The sequence below is a fragment of the Lepidochelys kempii genome, chromosome 10 (genome assembly GCF_965140265.1).
Source record: "Lepidochelys kempii isolate rLepKem1 chromosome 10, rLepKem1.hap2, whole genome shotgun sequence".
NCBI classification, from domain to species: Eukaryota; Metazoa; Chordata; order Testudines; family Cheloniidae; genus Lepidochelys; species Lepidochelys kempii.
Genome location: NC_133265.1, coordinates 166,430 through 188,603, shown reverse-complemented (window position 1 = coordinate 188,603; position 22,174 = coordinate 166,430). Strand labels below are relative to the sequence as shown.

Sequence of the window (22,174 nt, the reverse complement as noted above, 5' to 3'; positions counted from 1 at the left end):
GGAGCCCCTAACTCGCCCGGCGGCCCCGGAGCCCGGCCCGAGAGCCCCTAACTCGCCCGCCGGCCTCGCCGTCCCCGAAACAGTGCCCGGGCGCCCCTAACCCACCGTACAGCCCTCTAATGTTCCTGAAACACCGCCCTACGGGCCTCCCCACCCTCCAAGTCGCCCCCAGCACCCCCAATGCTTCCACAGCTCCTAATCCTCCTTAAACCGCTCCCGTGGCCTCCTATCATCCCCTAAATAAACACCACCATGCACCCAAGACACTCATAACCCTTGAGACACCCTTAAAGACTTCATAACCATCTCTTCGTTCCTCGACAGTCTTATACCCCCAGTAACCTAAACTACCCCTAAACAAACATAAGAAACATAGTCTGTGACTGTATCCCAGAAGCTCCTAGATAACCCTGACACCCCCCATAAACATCCCCAAAGCACATCCCCAATAACTGAATTACCCCCAGCCTCTAGATTACTGGGGATTTCCGAGGTAAACAGTGAAATAACTGCAAGTAACTTCATACAACCTGCCAAAAGCATCACATAACCCCCAGATGTCAATAGTTTGTGCAGTAACAATCTCCAATAACCAAGATCCTCCAAACTTCCAGTACCTTCCCTAAAAAGAAAAGGAGGACTAGTGGCACCTTAGAGACTAACCAATTTATTTGAGCATGAGCTTTCGTAAGCTACAGCTCACTTCATTGGGTACCTTCCCTAGTAACTTTTGTGTTCTTTTCCATCATCCCTGCTCTTTCTTGTCCCTGGGATAAACTCCCTCTTCTTCATTTCCTGCATTGTTCCTGTTCACTTCTACCCACCTTCCCTCTCCTACACGGGCATCCTGTAGACTACTGTACCAGTGTGAAGGGAATTGCAATCCGCCCCCCATCTCTCATGTTAGTGTTCCCAGGATAGGCTTCTATGCAATGTGAGTCTGTGGTGTGGAGTTATTGGAGTTAAGAGGCATTTCTAATACAAAACAAAATGTGGTTATTTGAAAAAGCAGCTCTAGTAGGATTATCTAATATAATAGGAGGGAGTCTGAATTCATGTTCAAGTAACTTGTTTTGAAGTGCTTGGAACTGCTGTATGATTGTCACTTAGGGAAATCTAATTTGTAAATCCTGTAGATATGATTTTTGACTGTAGTATTTGATATAAATTAGGGCTGTCGATTAATCACGGTTAACTCACACGATTAACTCAAAACTTTAATAGTGTTTAACAATGCAATTAATCACGATTAATTTTTTTAAACAATAGAATACCAATTGAAATGTATTAAATATTTTGGATGTTTTTCTACAGAATATATTGTATTCTGTGTTGTAATTGAAATCAAAGTGTATATTATTCTTGATTACAAATATTTGCACTGTGAAAGAGAAACAAAAGAAATAGTATTTTTCAATTCACCTCATACAAGTACTGTAGTGCAATCTGTGTTGTGAAAGTGAAACTTACAAATGAAGATTTTTTTTGTTACATAACTGCACTCAAAAACAAAACAATGTAAAACTTCAGAGCCTACAAGTCCACTCAGTCCTACTTCTTATTCAGCCAATCACTAAGACAAACAAGTTTGTTTAGGGTTAGGATTCGGCCCTCTTCTTATTTACAATGTCAACAGAAAGTGAGAACCGGCATTTGCTTGGCACTTTTGTCACTAGCATTGCAAGGTATTTAAATAAATGGTATTCTATTATTTTTTAACAGTGCAATTAATTTTTTTAACCGCTTGACAGCCCTAATATAAACATTATTATTTAAGTTGTGCAACATAGTATACAGCAATTACATTGTGAACTTCAGTAGTAATGCATTTTTAATTAAAAATGGTCACATTTAATTTGTAGCTAAACAGTAAAATGTATGTAGAGAATATAATTTTACACAGGATAAAATTGTACACTCTCTCATGGGCTGCGCATGTCGAATTATCAAGTTCCTTGTTAATCCTGTAATAAATGTACCTCCAATAAGATGAACTTGTAACACAGTTTAATTTTTTTAGGTATCTAAAGGAATTTAGGACAGAGCAGTGCCCCCTATTCTTGCAGCACAAGTGTACCCAGCACAGACCATTTACCTGTTTTCATTGGCATTTCCTAAATCAACGTCGTCGTAGACCCATTCGAAGGCGTGATGGGACTTTTAACTACAGTCCAGATGTTTATTGTACAAAATATGATGAGACCACAGGAATCTGTCCAGATGGAGATGAGTAAGTTCTTTTTTTTTTTTTCCCCCCCAGTCAATTTGACATTTGCAATATTATCAGTGACTTTATGTACAGAGATGTACTTTTGGTTAGAGAATTGATATCTGGTAAAACTTGCTGGAGTTAGTTTTGAGAGATTTCCTCTAACTTTTATTTGCTCAAATATATTTGTTAGTTTCTAAGGTGCCACAAGTACTCCTCGTTCTTTTTCCTCTAACTTTAAGTAATTTCTCAGATTTTTGGTGAGCACAGAATCATAGAATTATAGGTTTAGAAAGGGCTGCAAAGCCCTTGCCAAGGTGTGGGATTTTGTTGTTTCTAAATCATCCAAGACAGAGGACTATCCAACCTCCTTTTGAAAGCCTCCAATGAAGGAGTTTCCACAACCTCCCTAGGCAGTCTGTTTCATTATCCTACTGTTCTTACAGTTAGGAAGTTTTTTCCCCCAAGATTTAATCTAAATCTGCTATGTTGTAGTTTGAACCGATTGCCCGTCGTCCTGCCCTCCATGATGCAAGAGATCAACTTTTCTCCATTTTTTTTATGGCATCCTTTCAGGTATTTGAAGACTGCTATCATGTCCCCACTTAATCTCCTCTTTTTCAAACTAAACATACCCAGTTCCTTCAGCCTTTGGTCATATAGCTTGCATTCCATCCCTTTGATAATCTTTGTCACTTGCCTCTGGATCCTTTCCAGTTTCTCTACATTCTTTCTATACATTGGTGACCTAAGCTGGACACAGTACTTCAGCTGAGGCCTAATCAGCACTGAGTAGAGCGGTATTATCATCTGCCATGACTTGCATGCTATGCCTTTGTTAATGCAACCTAACGTATTTGCTTTTTTTGCAACAGCATTGCATTGCTGATGCATGTTGAGGTTGTGATCCACCACAACTCCCAGATCCTTCACAGCAGTGCTGCTGCCAAGCCAGTTATTCCCCATTCTGTATTTGTGCATTCGCTTTTTCTTCCGTAAGTGTAGCACCTTACATTTGTCTTTGCTAAATTTCATTTTGTTGTCTACAGCCCAGTTCTCCAGTTTATCAAGAATCCTCTGAATTTTAGATCTATCCTCCAAAGTGTTGGCAACCCTTCCCTCCCAGCTTTGTGTCATCTTCAAATTTGATCAATATACTCTCTATTTCTACATCTGGGTCATTAATAAAGATGTTCAACAACACCGGACCCAGAAGAGATCTATGTGGAACTCCACTTGAGACCTCCTGCCAATCTGCCATAATTCCATTAATAGTTACTCTTTGTTTGTGGTTGTTTAACTATTTATGTATCCACTTAGTTCCATCAAGCCTGTATTTCCGCAGCTTACTTATGAGACTGTCATGTGGGACTGTGTCAGAAGTGTTGCTGAAGTCCAGGTATATTATGTCCACTGCATTCCCCACATCCACCAAACCAGTTACCTTGTCAAGAAGGAAATTAAGCTGGTTTGACATGAGTTGTTCTTAGTAAATCCATGCGGGCTGCTACTGATTAGCCCTTCATCCTCCAGGTATTTGCAAATTGAATGTTTTATCCATTGCTCTGGTAACTTCCCAGGTATCAAAGTCAGGCTGATTGGTCTGCAGTTCCCCGGCTCCTCCTTTTTCCCTTTTTTTAAAGAGGGGCATTACGTTAGCCCAGTGGTCCCCAACCTTTCTGTGGGAATAGCACATTCCTATTCCCACAAGACTGTGGTGGGCACCAAACACCCTGCTGCCGAAATGCCTCCAAGAAGCAGCAGTTGAAAGAAGTGTCGCTGCCAAAATGCCGCCGAGAAACGGCAACGCTTCTCGGCGGCATTTCGGCCAGTGGTTCTCCAGCGGCCGCACTTGGCGGCGGCATTTCGGCTGCGCGGTGTCCTGTGGGCACACACAACTGCCCCAGTGGGTGCCATTGCACCCACAGGCACCGCGTTGGGGACCCCTGCGTTAGCCCTTCTCCTGTCTTCCAGGACCTCTCCTGTCATTCATGGGTTAGCAAATACTATTATCAGTGGCACTGAGATTTCTTCAGCTAATTCTTTCAGTACCTTGGGGTGAATAGCATCAGGCCCCACTGGTTTGAATTCATTCAATTTAGTCAGAAGATCTCTGACATGTTCTTTATTTATCCCGATCTGCATCCCTTTCCCTTTATTGTCTGTGGTAACTTGGCTAGATGTCCGGTCACATGTTTTTTGTGAGAAGACTGAATCAAAGTAGGCATTGAGCAGCTCTGCCTTCCTATCATCTTCCATTACCAGCTCACCTTCTTCATTGAGCAGTGAACTCACACTGCCCTTGATCTTTCTTTTTTCTGATATATTTGAAGACCCCTTTCTTGTTGTCTCTAACATTCCTTGCCAGCTGTAACTCTTTGCCTTGGCTTTCCTGATTTTTGTCACTAAATGCTCATGCTATTCCCATATCTTCTTCCTTGGTGACATGTCCCTCCTATTTCTAGGGTGACCAGATGACAAGAACAAAATATTGGGACACATCGGGGGACAGCCACAGGCGCGCGCGCGCTCTCTCTCTCTCTCTCTGGGACAAATGGCGTGCATTGGTATGCGGGACAAACAACTAAATATTGGGACAGTCCCGATTTATTGGGACGTCTGGTCACCCTACCTATTTCCTGCATGGTTCCCTTTTGGTTTTTAGATAGCTAAAAAGCTCCTCCTGCAGTCACATTGGCCTCCTGTGGCTCTTCTTATCTTCCGTCTGCATTGGAATAGTTTGATGCTGAGCCTCTAGTATTACATCTTTTAGGAACTGTCAGCCCTCTTCAACTCCTTTTCTACCTAATTAGTCTCTCCATGGGACCTTGCATGTTATTTCTTTGAGTGGATGAAATCCGCCTTTCTGAAGCCCATTGTCCTTGTTTTGCTATTCTCATGTCCTCCTTTTCATAGGATCTCGAATTCTATCAGATCATGATCACTTCCTCCCAAGTTCCTGACCATCTTCGCATTCGCAACTAATTCATCTGTGTTGGTCAAAACCAGATCCAAAATGGATGACCCCTACTTGTTTCCTCAATCCCCTACACGAGCTAAGAATTTGCAGGACATATTATGTTTTGTTGTAATGGTCTTCCAACAGATATCAGAGAAGTTAAAATCCCCCATTAATCCTAGCACATGTGTGTTAGCTAATCTTGTTACCTGCTTGTAGAATGACTCACCCACTTCCTCTTCCTCATTTGGTGGTCTATAATAGACCCACATCATAACATCACTACTGTTCTTTTATAATTATGCTCTTTTATAAATATGTTCTGTTTAGGGCCACCTAGTGCAGACTTCTGCAGTTTTGCAGTGTCCCACTTGGGGTATAGGAATCCGTGCTAGCAAATCCTAATGAAGGATTAGGACCTAAAGACTGTATTTGTGTAATGATTATTTTAAAGCACATCTGATATGTAAGAAGTTGCTTTTCTGTTAATGTTAGTTCAGTTACTTTTCTGGCTGTAGTTAGCCATAAAATTTATGTACTGTAAATATTATAGGTGTGTTTTCAATGCAGCAGGTAATATCTTTCCCTCCTGTGTTGCAAAGTTTAGGAATATGAATTGGTTTTGAGATGTAAACTGTATAAGGAACATGCTTATAATTATTAAAGTTTCTGTTAGAAATAACAGGAATAGTAGTTCTGGATGGTGATGGCTTTTTTCTGGGATCTAATTCTTGGTAAAATAATGTCTGTGGAGATTTATGTATCAAAGTTTCTAAATTATATATACATTCATTAATGAGTTTTAATTTTGTAAAGTTTGGTTGTCTGTTTGCAGTGTTTGGTGTGATGATTTCTGCCAATAATATGTTCACACTATTTTAGATTTGTAACTATTTGGTCATTTCAGTGTGTGCTTTTTCTCATTTTTAACTGGTTCTTGATTTTCCTTTGCCTAAAAGTAAGTTTTATATTCAGTTGAAGGGATGTATCAATCAGTCCATAATAAAAACTTCATTTACTTATCTGATGAATTGTTAGTCATCACTTATATCTATTAAAATGTACTATTACATGCATTACACTACTGTCAAGAGGTTCCAATCAAGATTATGGCCCTGTGGTGCTATACAGACCCATACTGCAGTCTAGGGGCTGATCCTGCAAATTAATTTGCATTTAAGTTACTCACATACTTGTGTTTTCAGGATTAGCCCCATATTATGGCAAGATGTAATAGATGAATGCAGAGGATGGGCAAAGGAGAACAAGAGTAATAATGACTGGAACATGTAGTTATATATACCTTATATGCAACAATTAGCAGGTCTTGAATCAAAATAAACTTGAAATGGCAGTTGACTTTCAGTGGGATTTGTGTGCCTAACTTCAATGGCCTCTTCAGAAAATTCCAGCCATTATCAGTAACTCCTGCTGTCCACCTGCCAAGATATTATCACTGAGTGGTTTACTGTAAGTGTCATGTTAGAAATGGATCTTGAAGAGGGTTTTGAAGGACTGTATAGTGGCTTTTTCGATCTGTTTAGGGAGAAAGTTTCATATGTGAAGGAGTATAAAAAAAATGAAGGTTTTTGGGAGAAATGGACAACTAGTGTATATTGAAAATAAGGTCAAAGTATCTGCTGTCATTGATGTAATTTGTAAAATCCTACATGGTTTGTGTTTCATTTTATGTTATATTTATGAAAATATGCTGTTCATTTTAAAAAAAAAATTTATGTGCACAGTATAATCTCTGATTTGATTTAAAAAAACAGCTTTTGATATTGCTGTGTCCCTTTTTGATATGCAGTGATCTAATTTAATGATATATGAAGTAGTCTAAGTAGTGCTTGTGTTTGAATAGTTTCAGTAAACATAGAAAAAGTTTTCTCGCAGTTTAAAAAAAAATTGAACAATCAGGATGTAACATTGCATAGTTTAAGCAAACCTTGTACTTGTACATCTTTTAATCCGTGTCCTTCACTTCCTGGTGTCAGTTTTATTTTCACTGATCAAGTTGGTCAGATAGTCAGATCCTGTTGATGTGTGTATGAGTCTTAAAATTAGATGCATGTTTACAATCAGATTTAAGTATTTAAAGATTTAAGAGCATCACTGACTTTACTGGGGCCCCACAAGAGTCCATCTGCAAGATCTGATTACAGGACTGTGTCCTAAGGGCATTTAATTGTCAGCTCTTTGGGCCAGAGTCACAAATCCTATATATATAGGCTCTGCATGTTGGATTGTAATCAATTTGGGGCATGGTCATATGTTCTGTGTGTTTCCTGTGAAACGCCTACATCATTTATGATGTTATTAAATACAAAGTTAGGTAATTACTGCAAGAGATTTTGACTAACTTCTTTAATAATAGTAACTTACAGTAGAAGTTGTTAATTGGCTATCGGAAGATCCACGAGAAGCAAATTAACTTTTGCGTATCTAAATGATTAATGATTATACCCAATATAAATTGTGATACAATAAGTGGTATAAAATTTTTACATATTTATATATGTTGTAATCCTGTTGTGATTGCTGTCACAGCTATAATTACCATGCGATGTTGTGAAGACAAAAAGTATATCTGGCTTCAAAAAAGGATTTTTATAAGTTCATGGAGGATAGGTCCGTCAATGGCTATGTGCCCAGATGGCCAGGGATGCAACCACATGTTCTGGGTTTCCCTAAACTTCCAACTGCCATAAGCTGGGACTGGATGACAGGTTGGATCACTCAAAATTGCCCTGTTCTACTCATCCCTCTGAAGCATCTGGCACTGGGTGCTGTCATAGACAGGATACTGAGATAGTTGGACCATTGGTCTGAAATGGTCTGGCCGTTCTTATGTTATAAGGTTGAATTTTCTGAGTTTTTGTAAGTTTTTAATATTTCAACAGTGTCTAATGTAAAATTTTGCATTTAATTTTCTCCTTTTTTAAAATAGAGAAACCAAGTTGATTGTACATCAAAATGAATGTAATGAGGACCTCAGTATTTCAATGCAATATTGAAATGTGCATGTAGCTGTAACTTACACAGTTAAATCTGAAAAAAAGTGTTGACTTAGATGCCTAACTTTAGACACGTAAAATCTATATTTAGGCATAGTATGAATTTAGGTGCCTAGTTTTTGGCATCGTCTGTGGAAAATAGTTTTTAATAAAATACTTCTGTTTTTTCAATGTCCATTAGAAGATCTAAAGAGTTTTTTTATATCTGTATTATATATAATCAAGCAAACGCACATTTAAATGTGTAATACAAAAATTGACAGATTTTTTTATGTAGAGCTGCAGCTGTATCCATGTTTATATCAAAAAGAAAAGGAGTACTTGTGGCACCTTAGAGACTAACCAATTTATTTGAGCGTGAGCTACAGCTCACTTCATCGGATGAAGTGAGCTATAGCTCACGAAAGCTCATGCTCAAATAAATTTTGCGAATACAGACTAACACGGCTGTTACTCTGAAACATGTTTATATCAGAAACTTTTCACTTTTTAATAGACTTAGTGGAAAGGCAGATGATAGTTCACGTGACACTAACTAGGTGCCTACTGTTCTTTCTACATCAGATTTCTTCAGGCATATTAAAGATGCAGCCTGATCAAAGTCTAACATGTTTTAAGTTATTAGAGTGCAAAAATAAGCAGCAGAACAATTTAAGAAAATACAAGCACATTTTAATTTGCAACAAACTGCCATGTTATTGACTGCTTGAGAAATTATGTGGAAAAACTTAAGAATAGTAGTGCACGTGAAATGGGAAATTTTGAGTCTTCCCATTTAGTACAGCATTAACATCTCTGTGAACATGTATATAGAGCAATAATATTCCTGACCGCAGAGCTCAATGGAAGCACCATCTCCTTGCTTTACACTTCTGCCTAAAATATGAACTGTTTTGTAACATGTTTAAATTGATATTTGCTTTGAGCAGTTGTAAACTCTTCTTGAAGCAGAAGGCTAGTAATGCTGTAGTTACAGTTGAAGATGAATAGTTTATAAGCTAAAGGAGTACTTGTGGCACCTTAGAGACTAACAAATTTATTTGAGCATAAGCTTTCAAGCTGTAACTCACAAAAGCTTATGCTTAAATAAATTCGTTAGTCTCTAAGGTGCCAGAAGTACTCTTTTTTTCTTTTTGCGGATACAGGCTAGCACGGCTGTTACTCTGAAACCAGTTTATAAGCTGTTGTCTTCAAACACTTCTTTTTTTTTAAATTTAAATTGCACTTTAGACTGGAATTTCTTTTGCTTACTTTCAGCTCAGAGGAAAAATTCTTTTTGAAATGTTTGTTATAATATTGTGTGAGTTATTAGAATATGAAATCTTAGAGGTGACACATACCTTTCTGTAGCAGTTAGTGTGCTAAGCTTTAGTGGTCATGTCTGTGTTTCACAGTATGTGTACTAAACTGTATGGAAAGTGTAATGTCTAAATTGCCTTGTGTATGATCAGAATGCTGAAAACAGTTGCTTTTAAGTTTAAAAAAAAAACACCTGTCAACTCCAGTAAAACTTATGATTTAGAGTACAGTGCTTTCATTATTACTAAAAGTTAGCATTTAGTATAATTTCATTTTTTTCAGCTTGGTTGATAATATAGAAATGTTGCATACAGAGCAGCTTTGATTAACAAACACTTCTTTTATCAGCTTGTTTTTTCTGAGGAGCATTCACCTTGAACAGTCTCATAATAACCATTAAGAAAAGGAGTACTTGTGGCACCTTAGAAACTAACAAATTTATTTGAGCATAAGCTTTCGTGAGCTACAGCTCACTTCATCAGATGCATTCAGTGGAAAATACAGTGGGGAGATTTATATACACAGAGAACATGAAACAATGGATGTTACCATACACACTGTAACGAGAGTGATCACTTAAGATGAGCTATTACCAGCAGGAGAGTTGGGGGGGGGGAACCTTTTTGTAGTGATAATCAAGGTGGGTCATTTCCAGCAGTTGACAGGAACATCTGAGGAACAGTGGGGGGTGGGGGGGAGGGAGTCTGCATAGCCAGACAATCCTGCTGTCAGGGTGCCAATGCCTGAGATGATGCGGCGTCCAGGATTTCAACGTTTATGGATCTTGGGTAGCAGATAGAATACCCCAGGTCGGGGTTCCAGGGCTCCAGATTGACAGATCCAGAAGAGTACCCAGAAGTCACCTACTACAGGACAGGCCCAACAAAGAAAATAACAGAACGCCACTAGCCATCACCTTCAGCCTCCAACTAAAACCTCTCCAACGTATCATCAAGGATCTATAACCTATCCTGAAGGACAACCCATCACTCTCACAGATCCTGTGAGACAGGCCAGTCCTTGCTTACAGACAGCCCACCAACCTGAAGCAAATACTCACCAGCAATCGCACACCACACCACACAACCACTAACCCAGGAACCTGTCCTTGCAACAAAGCCCGTTGCCAAACTGTGTCCACATATCTATTCAGGGGACACCATCATAAGGCCTAATCACATCAGCCACACTATCACAGGCTCGTTCATCTGCACATGTACCAATGTGATAGATGCCATCATGTGCCAGCAATGCCCCTCTGCCATGTACATTGGTCAAACTGGACAGTCTCTACGTAAAAGAATAAATGGATACAAATCAGACGTCAAGAATTATAACATTCAAAAACCAGTGGGAGAATACTTCAATGTCTCTGGTCACTCGATTTCTGATCTCAAAGTGACAATTCTTCAACAAAAAAACTTCAAAACCAGTCTCCAACGAGAGACTGCTGAATTGGAATTAATTTGCAAACTGGATACAATTAACTTAGTCTTGAATAGAGACCAGTGGGAGTGGATGGGTCATTACACAAGGTAAAACTATTTCCCCATGTTTATTCCTCCCCCACCCCCCACTGTTTCTCAGATGTTCTTGTCAACTGCTGGAAACGGCCGACCTTGATTATCACTACAAAAGGTTCCCGCCCCCCCAACTGTCCTGCTGGTAATAGCTCATCTTAAGTGATCACTCTCGTTACAGTGTGTATGGTAACATCCATTGTTTCATGTTCTCTGTGTATATAAATCTCCCCACTGTATTTTCCACTGAATGCATCTGATGAAGTGAGCTGTAGCTCACGAAAGCTTACGCTCAAATAAATTTGTGAGTCTCTAAGGTGCCACAAGTACTCCTTTTCTTTTTGCGAATACAGACTAAAACGGCTGCTACTCTGAAACCTGTAATGACCATTGTCATTGGAATGTAAGCAGGGAAACATTTTTCTTAGTGTTATCTAAAATATAGCAAGTAAGAATTAGTGTATCAGATTGCAACCTTATAGTTAGGTGATGGTTTAATATCTGCCATATAAAATAAAATACAGGTCTTGTTTAAAGCTATGTCATATTGGCTTATGTTTAAGCAAAACATTACACTTTTCTAATAAAGTAGAGATTTTTGTCCATAGATCAGGAAACTTGGAATGGAAGATCAGCAGCAATTGTCACTCCTTTGTTTGTGTAATTTGATTTTAATGCTCTTGTTTAGTGTATGTAATATTAAGTGAGGATAAGAGCCTACTTCTTACTGACAGCTGTGAACCTGCTCCTTTTATCTCAAGTGGTAGAAGCATTTGCCTTTGTTGCTGGGTGCCTTGGGTTTGACCCCTGCTGATGACCGTCCATGGTGTCTGTCCGTGGTCATTGCATATGTATTACCATAGTGTTGCTTATTTGTACGACATTGTTATGAGCTGGGTGAAACCTGGTTATGGATTGACTTAAAACCCCATTCAGATTGATAGATGTGAACTCATCCTTCGATTAACATAACTGTAAGCTGCCTGGAAGCTTTTGGCTGAGGGGTGTGTATGTGTGTTTGAGAGGAGAGATGACACGGAAACTTAGAACAGAGACAAAAAAGCCAAGGAGAATAGCACAGTGTGACTCTGGAAAAAGCTAGAGGGAGAGCTTTTGGGTCTGGTGTGGGCAAAAGAGGCTCATAGGCTGTAAGCTAAGAAACTGCTCCTTTTGTTTTTGGTTCCTTCTGCATTCAGAGACCCAGGATTTCATACATTCCATGTTAAATAAACAAGATTGCTTCAAAGAAAATGCCAGACTGCATCAATTTCTGCTTCCAGCTGGAACATCCCCAAGGCCCAAACTTTGACTAGCTGCTTGGGTCAAAAAGGGGGAACAATATATGTATGGGTTTATTTTTGCAAGGGATAGTCTGCGTTTTCAAGGTGCCACAAGTCCTCCTGTTCTGTTTGTGGGTACAGACTAACACGGCTGCTGCTCTGGAACCCGTTTTTTTTTACTGACACTCTGCTGAAATTGTGCCTAGGGTGCCAGCACAGCAAGCAAGCAAAATTCATGCAGTTTGGTTTCATGCTCTTGCTTCTGTTGGGCTGTGTGGGAAGAGCCCTTGGTGAGACCAGCACAGGAAAAAATCTCTATTGATGGGGGCAGTGGTGTTCTCTGTCTTCCCTATGTACTGCATTCCCAAAAGAGTGGAGCACTGTACCTTTGCTTCTCATATGCAGAACATTTCCCATAAAGTCCAGCAGGATCATTAAAGTGAATCTAAGAAGGATTGTATCCTTTTGCATCGTTTGCTTTTCACGGCTGATCCTGGATTTGGGGGCCTGCAGGAGTGCCGGAACCTGTATAGAAGTGGGGCGGGGGGACTGGTGCAGGATCTGTAGCTCTGCCCCCCTGCCTCTCCTCTTTCCCCTGAGGTTCTGCCCCCTATCCAGGCTGGAAACTGGACCCGGGCCATTAGGGTGACCATATTCCTTCCTTCCCTCCCACGTGGAGCTGGCCTGAGCCCTCCTCCCCTCCCCACCCCCCTGCACCAGGTGCAGAGCTGACCTGAGCCGCTTCCCCTCCCCCCACAGAGCTGACCCAAGCCGCCCTCCAACCTTCCACAGAGCTGGCCTGAGCTGCACACCCCCTCGCGGGGCTGGCCCAAGTCCCATCACTCACTCCCCTTAACCCCTTTTTGGCAAAACTGGGCATGTGTCCATGCCCCCCCAGGTGTGCCGTCCAGGACAGGTGGAGGTGACCAGGGCTCCCCACAGCAGCCCGGGCTCCCTGGGCAGCTCTTACTACGGCCCAGCTCCAGCTTTCGGCCTGGCCAGTGGGTAGGATCTTGGGGAGGAACGGAAGGAGCAGGGGACTGGATCCTGTGATGAGGGCAGTGTGGGGCCCATGGGGGCCAAAATTCTTCTTTGTGCCCAGGGCCCCAATAAATCTTAATCCGCCTCTGAGCTAGAGCAGTATTATGATTGGCATTTAAAAATATGTAAAATGAATATCCACTGTCCTTTATTTTCTTAGAGTGCGCACAGGCTTAAGATAGCTTGTGCCATCCCATGACGCTCAGTTAAACTGTTAAGGCAACTATTTTTTGTATGCAAAACCACACAGAATTCCAAACGATGTGCTCGTTTCCTTGCTCTTAAGTTCAGTGAGAGTGGGTTTTGGCCCTTGAGGACAAAAAGTAAAACAAAGAGCTGAGTGAAGTTGGAAAATTTGTCCCTTTCACCAGCAGAATTCGGTCCAATAAAAGACATCACCTCACCTCCCTTGTCTCTTTCTCATCACTGATTGACTGATATAATAATTGGACTATTTCTTTTCTCGTAAAATTGTCCTAGTTTTCACCTGAGATGGTTCAAAGCCTTCAGTGCCTAGGAAGTGCAGGCAGCATTAGAGAAAATTAATGTTGTTTTTAAGTACGCCATAGAATCATAGAATATCAGGGTTGGAAGGGACCCCAGAAGGTCATCTAGTCCAACCCCCTGCTCGAAGCAGGACCAATTCCCAGTTAAATCATCCCAGCCAGGGCTTTGTTAAGCCTGACCTTAAAAACCTCTAAGGAAGGAGATTCTACCACCTCCCTAGGTAACGCATTCCAGTGTTTCACCACCCTCTTAGTGAAAAAGTTTTTCCTAATATCCAATCTAAACCTCCCCCACTGCAACTTGAGACCATTACTCCTCGTTCTGTCATCTGCTACCATTGAGAACAGTCTACAGCCATCCTCTTTGGAACCCCCTTTCAGGTAGTTGAAAGCAGCTATCAAATCCCCCCTCATTCTTCTCTTCTGCAGGTTAAACAATCCCAGCTCCCTCAGCTTCTCCTCATAACTCATGTGTTCCAGTCCCCTAATCATTTTTGTTGCCCTTCGCTGGACTCTCTCCAATTTATCCACATCCTTCTTGAAGTGTGGGGCCCAAAACTGGACACAGTACTCCAGATGAGGCCTCACCAATGTCGAATAGAGGGGAATGATCACGTCCCTCGATCTGCTCGCTATGCCCCTACTTATACATCCCAAAATGCCATTGGCCTTCTTGGCAACAAGGGCACACTGCTGACTCATATCCAGCTTCTCGTCCACTGTCACCCCTAGGTCCTTTTCCGCAGAACTGCTGCCTAGCCATTCGGTCCCTAGTCTGTAGTTGTGCATTGGGTTCTTCCGTCCTAAGTGCAGGACCCTGCACTTATCCTTATTGAACCTCATCAGATTTCTTTTGGCCCAATCCTCCAATTTGTCTAGGTCCTTCTGTATCCTATCCCTCCCCTCCAGCGTATCTACCACTCCTCCCTGTTTAGTATAATCCGCAAATTTGCTGAGAGTGCAATCCACACCATCCTCCAGATCATTTATGAAGATATTGAACAAAACCGGCCCCAGGACCGACCGTTGGGGCACTCCACTTGATACCGGCTGCCAACTAGACATGGAGCCATTGATCACTACCCGTTGAGCCCGACAATCTAGCCAGCTTTCTACCCACCTTATAGTGCATTCATCCAGCCCATACTTCCTTAACTTGCTGACAAGAATACTGTGGGAGACCGTGTCAAAAGCTTTGCTAAAGTCTAGAAACAATACATCCACTGCTTTCCCTTCATCCACAGAACCAGTAATCTCATCATAAAAGGCGATTAGATTAGTCAGGCATGACCTTCCCTTGGTGAATCCATGCTGGCTGTTCCTGATCACTTTCCTCTCATGCAAGTGCTTCAGGATTGATTCTTTGAGGACCTGCTCCATGATTTTTCCAGGGACTGAGGTGAGGCTGACTGGCCTGTAGTTCCCAGGATCCTTCTTCTTCCCTTTTTTAAAGATTGGTACTACATTAGCCTTTTTCCAGTCATCCGGGTCTTCCCCTGTTCTCCACGAGTTTTCAAAGATAATGGCCAATGGCTCTGCAATCACAGCCGCCAATTCCTTCAGCACTCTCGGATGCAACTCGTCCGGCCCCATGGACTTGTGCACGTCCAGCTTTTCTAAATAGTCCCTAACCACCTCTATCTCCACAGAGGGCTGGCCATCTCTTCCCCATTTTGTGATGCCCAGCGCAGGAGTCTGGGAGCTGACCTTGTTAGTGAAAACAGAGGCAAAAAAAGCATTGAGTACATTAGCTTTTTCCACATCCTCTGTCGCTAGGTTGCCTCCCTCATTCAGTAAGGGGCCCACACATTCCTTGGCTTTCTTCTTGTTGCCAACATACCTGAAGAAACCCTTCTTGTTACTCTTGACATCTCTGGCTAGCTGCAGCTCCAGGTGCGATTTGGCCCTCCTGATATCATTCCTACATGCCCGAGCAATATTTTTATACTCTTCCCTGGTCATATGTCCAACCTTCCACTTCTTGTAAGCTTCTTTTTTATGTTTAAGATCCGCTAGGATTTCACCATTAAGCCAAGCTGGTCGCCTGCCATATTTACTATTCTTTCGACTCATCGGGATGGTTTGTCCCTGTAACCTCAACAGGGATTCCTTGAAATACAGCCAGCTCTCCTGGACTCCTTTCCCCTTCAAGTTAGTCCCCCAGGGGATCCTGGCCATCCGTTCCCTGAGGGAGTTGAAGTCTGCTTTCCTGAAGTCCAGGGTCCGTATCCTGCTGCTTACCTTTCTTCCCTGCGTCAGGATCCTGAACTCAACCAACTCATGGTCACTGCCTCCCAGATTCCCATCCACTTTTGCTTCCCCCACTAATTCTACCCGGTTTGTGAGCAGCAGGTCAAGAAAAGCGCCCCCCCTAGTTGGCTCCTCTAGCACTTACGCCAGGAAATTGTCCCCTACGCTTTCCAAAAACTTCCTGGATTGTCTATGCACCGCTGTATTGCTCTCCCAGCAGATATCAGGAAAATTAAAGTCACCCATGAGAATCAGGGCATGCGATCTAGTAGCTTCCGTGAGCTGCCGGAAGAAAGCCTCATCTACCTCACCCCCCTGGTCCGGTGGTCTATAGCAGACTCCCACCACTACATCACTCTTGTTGCACACACTTCTAAACTTAATCCAGAGACACTCAGGTTTTTCTGCAGTTTCGTACCGGAGCTCTGAGCAGTCATACTGCTCCCTTACATACAGTGCTACTCCCCCACCTTTTCTGCCCTGCCTGTCCTTCCTGAACAGTTTATAACCATCCATGACAGTACTCCAGTCATGTGAGTTATCCCACCAAGTCTCTGTTATTCCGATCACGTCATAGTTCCTTGACATCACCAGGACCTCCAGTTCTCCCTGCTTGTTTCCAAGGCTTTGTGCATTTGTATATAAGCACTTGAGATAACCTGTTGATCGCCCCTCATTCCCAGTATGAGGCAGGAGCCCTCCCCTCACAGACATTCCTGCCTGTGCTTCCTCCCGGTATCCCGCTTTCCCACTTACCTCAGGGCTTTGGTCTCCTTCCCCCGGTGAACCTAGTTTTAAAGCCCTCCTCACTAGGTTAGCCAGCCTGCTCGCAAAGATGCTCTTCCCTCTCTTCGTAAGATGGAGCCCGTCTCTGCCCAGCACTCCTCCTTCATGGAACACCATCCCATGGTCAAAGAAACCAAAGCTTTCTCTCCGACACCACATGCGTAGCCATTCGTTGACTTCCACGATTCGACGGTCCCTACCCAGGCCTTTTCCTTCCACGGGGAGGATGGACGAGAACACCACTTGCGCCTCCAACTCCTTTATCCTTCTTCCTAGAGCCACATAGTCTGCAGTGATCCGCTTAAGGTCATTCTTGGCAGTATCATTGGTGCCCACGTGGAGAAGCAGGAAGGGGTAGCGATCCGAGGGCTTGATGAGTCTCGGCAGTCTCTCCGTCACATCGCGAATCTTAGCCCCTGGCAAGCAGCAGACTTCTCGGTTTTCCCGGTCAGGGCGGCAGATAGATGACTCAGTCCCCCGGAGGAGAGAGTCCCCGACCACCACCACCTGCCTTCTCCTCTTGGGAGTGGTGGTCGTGGAACCCCCAACCTCAGGACATCGCATCTCATGCCTTCCAACCAGCGGAGTCTCCTTCTGCTTTCTCGCCCCAGACATATCATCTGGTCCACTCTCCGCAACGATACTTGTGGAGAGAACATGAAAGCGGTTAGTTACCTGTGTCTGTGTTACTGGAACCCGGACATTCCGCTTACCTCTTCTGGACGTAACATGTTGCCAAGCTTCTTCATTGGCCTCTTAGCTCCTCTGTGCAACCTGCTCTATATCTGTAGAGCTTTGTGCCCCTAGAAGCCTATCCTGAGTTTTGTCCAGAAAATCCTCAGTTTCTCGTATGCAACGCAGGGTTGTTATCTGTTGCTCCAGACCTTCAATCTTCTCTTCCAATATGGAGACCAGCTTGCACTTTGTACAGACAAAGTCGCTTCTGTCCTGTGGAAGAAAGACAAACATGGCACATCCAATGCAGGTCACAACAGCTGAACACCCCCCTTCCATATCACCTTCCTACTATGAGCTTTCCTCAGAGCAGTTTGCAAGACGTAAGCCTCACTGGGCTCCCTCCAGGCGAACTCCCAGGCAAACTCCTGCTGTGAGCTGCTCTGCTGTCCCCGCTGCTCAGCTGGTTCACCGCCTCTCAGCTGGTTCGCGAAGCTCTGGCTATTTTTAAACAGCCAGCCTTGATTTTAAGAATATTATGGTTCATATAAACAAGGAACAAAATTAAAGTAAAATAGTTTTATACACATTTAAAAGTGGATTTAATTTGATTGATGGTGTCTTTGCGGGGGAAATAGCTTGTTGTGGGAGTCTGAACCTCAAATGTTAAGTAATTGAATAAACTGATAACACCATAATGTTGTACACAAAGGATATCAAGTAGGGTTCCCAACTTTCTAATTGCACAAAAATGAACACCCCTGTCCCGCCTCTTCCCCAAGGTCCCGCCCCTGCTCACTCCATCCCCCCTCCTTCTGTCTCTGGCTCTCCCCCACCCTCACTTTCTCATTTTCACCAGGCTGGGGCAGGGGGTTCTGGTATGGGAGGGGGTGTTGGCTCCGAGGTGGGGCCAGAAATGAGAGGTTCATGGAGTGTGTTTGGGGGGCTTCAGCCTGGGGCACGGGGTTTGGGGTGCAGGAGGGGGCTCCAGGCTGAGGGGTTCATAGAATCATAGAATATCAGAGTTGGAAGGGACCTCAGGAGGTCATCTAGTCCAACCCCCTGCTCAAAGCAGGACCAATCCCCATCTAAATAATCCCAGCTTTGTCAAGCCTGGCTTTGTCAAGCCTGACCATAAAAATATCTAAGGAAGGGGATTCCACCACCTCCCTAGGTAACGCATTCCAGTGTTTCACCACCCTCCTAGTGAAAAATTTTTTCCTAATATCCAACCTAAACCTCCCCCACTGCAACTTGAGACCATTACTCCTTGTTCTGTCATCCGCTACCACTGAGAACAGTCTAGATCCATCCTCTTTGGAACCCCCTTTCAGGTAGTTGAAAGCAGCTATCAAATCCCCCCTCATTCTTCTCTTCTGCAGACTAAACAATCCCAGTTCCCTCAGCCTCTCCTCATAAGTCATGTATTCCAGTCCCCTAATCATTTTTGTTGCCCTCTGCTGGACTCTTTCCAATTTTTCCACATCCTTCTTGTAGCGTGGGGCCCAAAACTGGACGTAGTACTGCAGATGAGGCCTCACCAATGTCGAATAGAGGGGAACGATTACGTCCCTCGATCTTCTCGCTATGCCCCTACCTATACATCCCAAAATGCCGTTAGCCTTCTTGGCAACAAGGGCACACTGTTGACTCATATCCAGCTTCCTAGGTCCTTTTCTGCAGAACTGCTGCCGAGCCATTTGGTCCATAGTCTGTAGCAGTGCATGGGATTCTTCCATCCTAAGTGCAGGACTCTGCTCTTGTCCTTGTTGAACCTTATCAGATTTCTTTTGGTGGTGGCTCTTGGCTGAAGAAGGTGGTTGGGGTGCAAGGGTGAGTTTGGGATATGGGCCCCAGAAGGGAGTTTGGGTGTGGGAGGGGGCTCAGGGCTGGGGCAGGTATGCGGGAGGGGGTGCAGGCTCTGGGGTGGGACTGGGGATATGGGGTTTGGGATTCAGGAGAGGGCTCAGGCCTGGGGCAGAGGGTTGGGGTACGGGAAGGGGTATGGGGTGTGGGAGAGGGATCAGGGCTCGGGCAAGGGTGCGAGAGGGGGTGATGGCTCCGGCTGGAGGTGCGGGGACTGGGGTTGGACTGGGGATGAAGGGTTTGGGGTGCAGGTGGGGGCTCAGGCCTGGGGCATGGGGTTGGGGTATGGGAGGAGGTGCGGGCTCCGGGTGGCACTTACCTTGGGGAGCTCCTTGGAAGCGGCAACATGTCTCTCCTACTCCTAGGCAGAGGCGTGGCTAGGCGGCTCTGTGCGGTACATGCTCACTGCCTTCGCCATGGCCAGTGGGAGCTGCGGAACTGGCGCTTGGGATGGGGGCAGCATGCGGAGCTCCGCTGGCAGTCCCTCTGCCTAGGAGCCAAGGAACATGATGCTGCTTCCGGGGACCCATGCAGAGCCAGGTAGGGAGCCTGCCAGCCCTGCCAACTGGACTTTTAATGGCCGAGTCAGCAGTGCTGACCGGAGCCACCAGGGTCCCTTTTCGACCGGGCGTTCCAGTTGAAAACTGGACGCCTGACAACCCTAATATCAAGTTAGATCTTTCCTGACAGCTAATGACATGCTGGTGATTGATTATCATTGTGAAATATATATGTTAACCCTATATGAGGAAATATGGATACTTAATGATATTGTGCTTTAAAGTCTGTGACCAAAGACAGAAACAGGTTTTCTCTCAGAAAGGAGGGATGGCAGTTATAAAAACTAAGCAAGGTTGGACCAAAAACAATGGAAGCCCCATTTACATATGAATCAGCAAGAGGTATGGGAAGTTCACAGGAAGGGAAGAACAGCATGAGGCCATCCTGAGTCTGGAGACAAAGCAGTGAGTTTTGGAACATATAAGGAGAGAGAAGAAACCATATTGCCATCAATCACTGGACAGACACAAGGGGACAGAGCTCTTGCAAACTGAGACAGATGGTCCTTCAAGCAAGAGGTTGAAGTCTTTGGGAACTGAATATAAGTGAGAAACCTGCTTAGGCAAAGATCTTTCATCTAGGACAGCGGTTCTCGAACTTCATTGCACCACAACCTCCTTCTGAAAACAAAAATTACTGCATGACCCTGGGCAGGGTGGGCTGGAGCCCCGCTGCCCCGGGCTGGAGGAAGGAGAGCAGAACCTGAGCCCTGCTGCCCTGGGCTGAAGCCCTTGGGCTTCAGCTTCAGCCTCAGGCAGCTGGGCTTGTGCTTGAGCCCAGACCCCAGCAAGTCTAACACCGGTCCTAGCAACCCCATTAAAATGTGGTCCTGACCTACTTTGGAGTTCCAACCCACAGTTTGAGAACCGCTGATCTAGGAAGACAAGGGAAACCAGCACCTTGAACTTCTGTGGAAGGTCCCAACTGACAGAAAGTCAGCCATGGCTGGAAAGAAAATGATTGGTGAGAAAAATACCATGAGCAAAATCGGTAGCCTGTTAGGTCAGGTCTTAGCTATTAGAAAGCATATTTTTAGTTTTGTTTATTTGTAACCCATTCTACCTTCAATTTCTTCTATTTGGTATCACTTAACCTATGTTATTTTGTTAATAAACTTGTTTTACTTTTGATCTAAAACAGGGTTTCTCAACCTGGAGGTCATGACCCCTGGGGGGCGGTCACAGGATGGGTTGGGGGAGGGGTTAGGCAAGTGCAGGGCTGGCATTAGGTGGTGGCAATCAGGGCAGTTACCTGGGACACTGCAAAATTAAGTTGCATGCTTCAGCCATGGCGGTGGGTCTGAAGTGTGTAACTAAGCTTGTCGGGTCCCCTGTTGTGTGGGGCCCTGGGCAGTTGCCCGGTTTGCCCTAATGCCAGCCCTTTTAGTAGGTGGGCCACAGTTTTTTAAGTCCAAAAGGAGTTGCAAGCACAAAAAGGTTGAGAAACACTGATCTAAACCAACTCAGTGCTGTATTTGAATTGAAGTAATTAACTCTAATTAAAGTAATAAGCTGTACTTTTGTCTCTTTAAGGGAGCAACAAATCTTATTTCTCTGAGTGTTCCAGGAAAAGGATGGACACTTCAGGGCAGAAGGTTTTGGGGAAGTTCAGGACTGAGTGTGTGTTGGGTGTCACTCTGCAAGTAGTAACTAAGGCTGGGGGAGACCAGTGTGGAGCTGTTCCATTGTAGGCACGCTACTGGGATCAGAGCACTGAACCAGGCCTGCACAGCACACACATGCTCAGGGAGCTACATGCTTGTCTACTGGCTGCTGGTGTCTGGGCTGTGAGCCATCGCAGCAGAGCATTTAAGGCACCAGAGTTACAGGGCAGGGGGTGAGACAACTTCTCTCTGGTCTGAATTGTATTGCCAAAACGTTACAAGTAAGTTATAAGAAGGAAAGGGACAGCAAAATGTTTGGTTAGGAGTTTAAACACAATCCTCCAGGCACTGCGCAGTGGTGCTCCATAATTGTTTCCTTCTATTATGTAGTTGTCCTTATCTGCATCGAACAACAGGGGATACAGAAAGAAAATATCATCTCCGATATTACAAGACTGGAACATGTATTCATGAAACAGATGCTCGGGGCCACTGTGTGAAGAATGGACTCCACTGTGCCTTTGCTCATGGGCCTCATGACCTTAGACCACCAGTATATGATATAAGGTATCCTTTTATTTTTAACTTTCAGTCCTCATTAT

General features: G+C 44.0%; 1 protein-coding gene across 5 annotated transcripts in view; it reads left to right on the top strand.

Moving 5' to 3' along the window:
• Nucleotides 1-22,174, top strand: part of UNKL (unk like zinc finger) — a 163,167-nt gene that overhangs the window by 3,238 nt on the left and 137,755 nt on the right. For 4 of the 5 annotated variants that reach the window (XM_073361548.1, XM_073361547.1, XM_073361543.1 and 1 more), the window contains exons 2-3: nt 2,021-2,230; nt 21,963-22,139. In XM_073361548.1, the coding sequence (XP_073217649.1) occupies nt 2,021-2,230; nt 21,963-22,139 (387 nt within the window). The remainder of the gene's footprint in view (nt 1-2,020; nt 2,231-21,962; nt 22,140-22,174) is intronic. The other variant, XM_073361545.1, reaches the window with a different exon arrangement.